The sequence below is a fragment of the Notothenia coriiceps genome, unplaced genomic scaffold, assembly GCF_000735185.1.
Source record: "Notothenia coriiceps isolate Sejong01 unplaced genomic scaffold, NC01 NC01_scaffold00037244, whole genome shotgun sequence".
In the NCBI taxonomy this organism is placed as follows: domain Eukaryota; kingdom Metazoa; phylum Chordata; class Actinopteri; order Perciformes; family Nototheniidae; genus Notothenia; species Notothenia coriiceps.
In genome coordinates this window covers 16,689,522-16,693,085 of record NW_011369945.1, presented here as the reverse complement: position 1 = coordinate 16,693,085, position 3,564 = coordinate 16,689,522, and the positions used below count along the sequence as shown (strand labels likewise).

General features: G+C 41.9%; 1 protein-coding gene across 1 annotated transcript; it reads right to left on the bottom strand.

Annotated features, from left to right (window-relative positions):
* Positions 1–1,667: 1,667 nt before the first annotated feature.
* Positions 1,668–3,328, bottom strand: LOC104964868 (BTB/POZ domain-containing protein KCTD12-like). The gene has a single exon (XM_010793759.1). The coding sequence runs from the start codon at positions 3,192–3,194 to the stop codon at positions 2,394–2,396; it is 801 nt and encodes a 266-aa protein (XP_010792061.1). The 5' UTR covers positions 3,195–3,328; the 3' UTR covers positions 1,668–2,393.
* Between the last annotated feature and the right edge of the window lie 236 nt (positions 3,329–3,564).

The following is a 3,564-nucleotide window of genomic DNA, read 5'->3' as shown; positions in this document are numbered from 1 at the left end:
TGTGACCTGTTTCTGGAGATCGCACTAGAGGAAGAGTTGCGGTCGATCCTTCCTTTTTCCTGTCCAGATGGCAGCTACAGCTGACAGCAGATATGAGGTCTCTTGTGTTGACATGTCTATCTTTGACTCTTACAAAAGCTCATTGGTGGCAGAAGTGTGTGTGGGAGTGTGTGTATGTGCAAATTTCAGTGGCTGTGTATAGTTTTATATGATTTTGTTTGCATATAGAATTACGTAAGGAAAAAATAAATCAAAACAGGCCATATTTTTCATCTTTCTGAACTTGGCTTATTTTTACACATTTGTTCAAGCACTGCCTTGCACAGCCCACACAAAGTCCTTTTTCATTAGACTTGATCCTTGGATAATTTGGATTTGAGCCCCAGGAACCCATGAGAGAACAGACATTTGATTACTGTACTTGTCAGCCAAAGACAAATCCCCTCTCCTCCTCCTCCTCCTCCTCCTCCTTCCCATCCTGCTCTGGGGAGATAACAGAGCTCTTCTGTGTCGCAGAGAGACACTCTGCTATGCTCTGCCAGATCGGCTACCAAGTTTTTATTTTGGCTACAATTTGTTGGCTTTTATCTTGGACTGGACATAAATCATGCTAAAGTATAAGGAGAGGCAATTTAGCTGAAACTGATTTGACAGGAATTTGTACAAGTTGTATATTCATTTCAACCTATATGAGGGTAAATACAAGTTCACTCTTCCTACATTTAGTTTATATAATTTGTAATAAGCCGTAATCAGCACAATTGAGTTTTCATGTAAAAGAGAAAGGTCCATCATTTGTGTATTCTAGTAGCATGACTTCAGTCTTTACTAGGAAACACATGACTTGACAGCAAACTGAGTTTGATCAAATGTACTATCTCTACTGTAACAGTTACAACAAGTTGCGCATTATCAGGACAATATATGTCACAATGCACTCTGTCTGTGTCATAGCATACCTGGATTTCGTGTTCTTCTGTTAAAAAACAAGTTACTTAACATCTTCTCTCTCTCTCTTCTTAATTCAGTGACCTCTGAATTCATTATGTGTTGTTGACATCTAATGTTAAAAACAATACAATCTGATTTAATTCAGAACAAATTAAATTAAATTACTATTTGGTGCCAATATAGTCTACTGAGGTTGGGGTGGATTTGTGTCACAGTCTGTTTATTTATTTTTGTATTACCTCTTGTGTCTTGTCTAGTTTTAATTCCTGTCTTTAGTTTCCCTCCTGTGACTGATTTTGTGTTCACCTGCTGCCCCTGTTTCACCTCTACCCAGCTGTGTCTTGTTTTGTGATTACCCTTGTGTGTATTTAGTCTTGCTTTCCCTTGTGTTCTTTGTCAGTTTGTCATCGTTTCCCGTGGTGTGGTTCTTAACGTCTATTTCTTTTAACTAATTCACCAGCATTTATTATGGTATGATCTTGTTTGAAGTGAATATATTTGCACTTTCTTTGTTGTTCCGACTTTGAATCTTTATGGTTCTTGTACTTATTGTAAATTGCTTTGGATAAAAGTATCAGCTAAATAAAATGTAATGTAATGAATGTTGGAGGGAAATCCTATGATCACAATGTCCAAATACAATGTTCTAATCTCATCAACTTCTAAAATGCTTTTCATAGTGATAAGAAGAAAAAAAAATGAGTCAGACTACACAGTGAATTCAAGGGGATGAATACTTTTACGATGTCACACTTTATTTGCTATAGCTTTATACCTAGAAAGAAAAACGATGACAACAGCTCATAGATGGAACATAACACTGAAGCATCTTGAAAACAGTGATACCACAAGTGTGGTTGATAATACAAAAAAAGTAATAGTATGTTAAGGTAGAATATTAAAGAAGCACATGTTGTTCTTATCCATCAATCCCAACATTAAAGACTCCGGAATTTAGTTAAACATTAGGCTATTTAAAGAACATTCCTAGTGTTCGGTGTTCCAACAGCCTCTCCACTACAACATGACAATGCAAGTATAGTTCAGTGGGGATCAAAAGAAACCAGCTTTTTACATTTCTGCCACCTTGAGTAAACATGTCATTAGATAAGAACAAAGCAGTCTCTGTGAAAGCCAAAAAGGCTAATAGGCCAACTCGACCAGTCAATGACATATAAAAGTAGGTTTTCCTTTTACTCCTCACTTAGCAATGACATGTAGGTTTCATAGTGGAGTGTGCTCCTCTTGTAAAACAGAGGAGAAAATAGCAGAAAAGTTTAACTCGGGCTGGTTCACAGAGTTACAAAAACACAATGAACGCTGGAAATGCCAATTTGGGATGTTTATGAAACTTTAAAGAAACAACTATTGTAACTAATATTGCTCCAGTTGTTAACTGAGATCGTGAGCAGGAATGTAGGCAGACATCAGTCTCAGTCACTTCATCGGGAGAAAACATACTCGGTGTAACTGGTCCACAGTTTGTCTTCCCCCGGGTCGTTGCCGCCGTATGAGCAGGTCCCGGTGGAGTTACAGGCCACCATGTGGAAACCGGCCTCTGCCAGCCGGTCAAACGCCTGCTCCAGAAAGTTATACTTGAGGTAATACCTGGCGGTGTATTTGTCAGAAGGGCGGTCCGGGTCACGGCTCTCATTCAGGGTTTCTCCAAAAACCTCTTTAGCCAGAGATATCTTGCTGCACACGGTAATTCTGGCAACCCTGCGGAACTTAGCGTCTGCCTGGATGTCCCTCCCGATAGTGTAGCTGCCTCTGTACCCAATGGTGATGTAGCCGGCGCTGGCCCCAGGAGAGCGCAGCGTAGTGCCCGAGGAGGAGGAGGAGGTGACCGGGGAGCTGAGCTCAGCCTCCTCCGGCTCCCCGCTGTCCTCCGTGAACAAGCTGTCTTTGCTGCCCGATGCCAGTCGCTTCGACAGCTCCGGTAACTGGAAGAATTCCGCTTCTTTTTGCAGTCGTCTCCTCTCTTTGAAAAATTCGGGCAAGAAAAGCTCAGAGTCCCGCATGTAGTCCAAAATGTAGCGGAAGAGAAAGCCGTCCCGGTCGAAGAAGAAGCGGCCCTTTCCGTCTTTAGGTAGGTCTCCCGGGGAGCTCTGGGTGAACTTGGTCCACAGCAGAGAGTTGGGGACCGCAGTGAGAGTTTCAAGACGGGTCACATACACCTGCCCACCCACGTTTAACTCCACTATCTCGGGGAAAGTTGAACTTTGGCTGTCGGTTTGAGCCATCTCTCTTTCGTTGTGTCCCTGTAAGAGCCCTAACACGGACGGACAGCCTGAGAGTCACTCACTGTACAGTAATGTGTTTACTGGTGTGGCTGTGTGGGAGGAGAAGGAAAAAGGACGGCCACCAGAGACATTAACTGTTCACTGGAAAGCTCTGTAAAAGCATAATGGTGCCTTCGAGGGCCCTTTGGAAAACTCAACGTCACACTTGTAAAACCTTGACATCATGCATTTATTGGGATGACACATATACATGTTCTTAGAAAACAACATTGTCTTTCCAAGAGTTGGATGAGAAGACTGATACCATGCACTAGGAAATATATGTTGTATTAACTAAATGTCCCAACAGCTGGCCTATTATACAGTATCA

Coding starts and splice junctions, on each gene's coding strand:
- LOC104964868 (XM_010793759.1), bottom strand. CDS start 3,194: ATGGCTCAAACCGACAGCCAAAGTTCAACTTTCCCCGAGATAGTGGAG.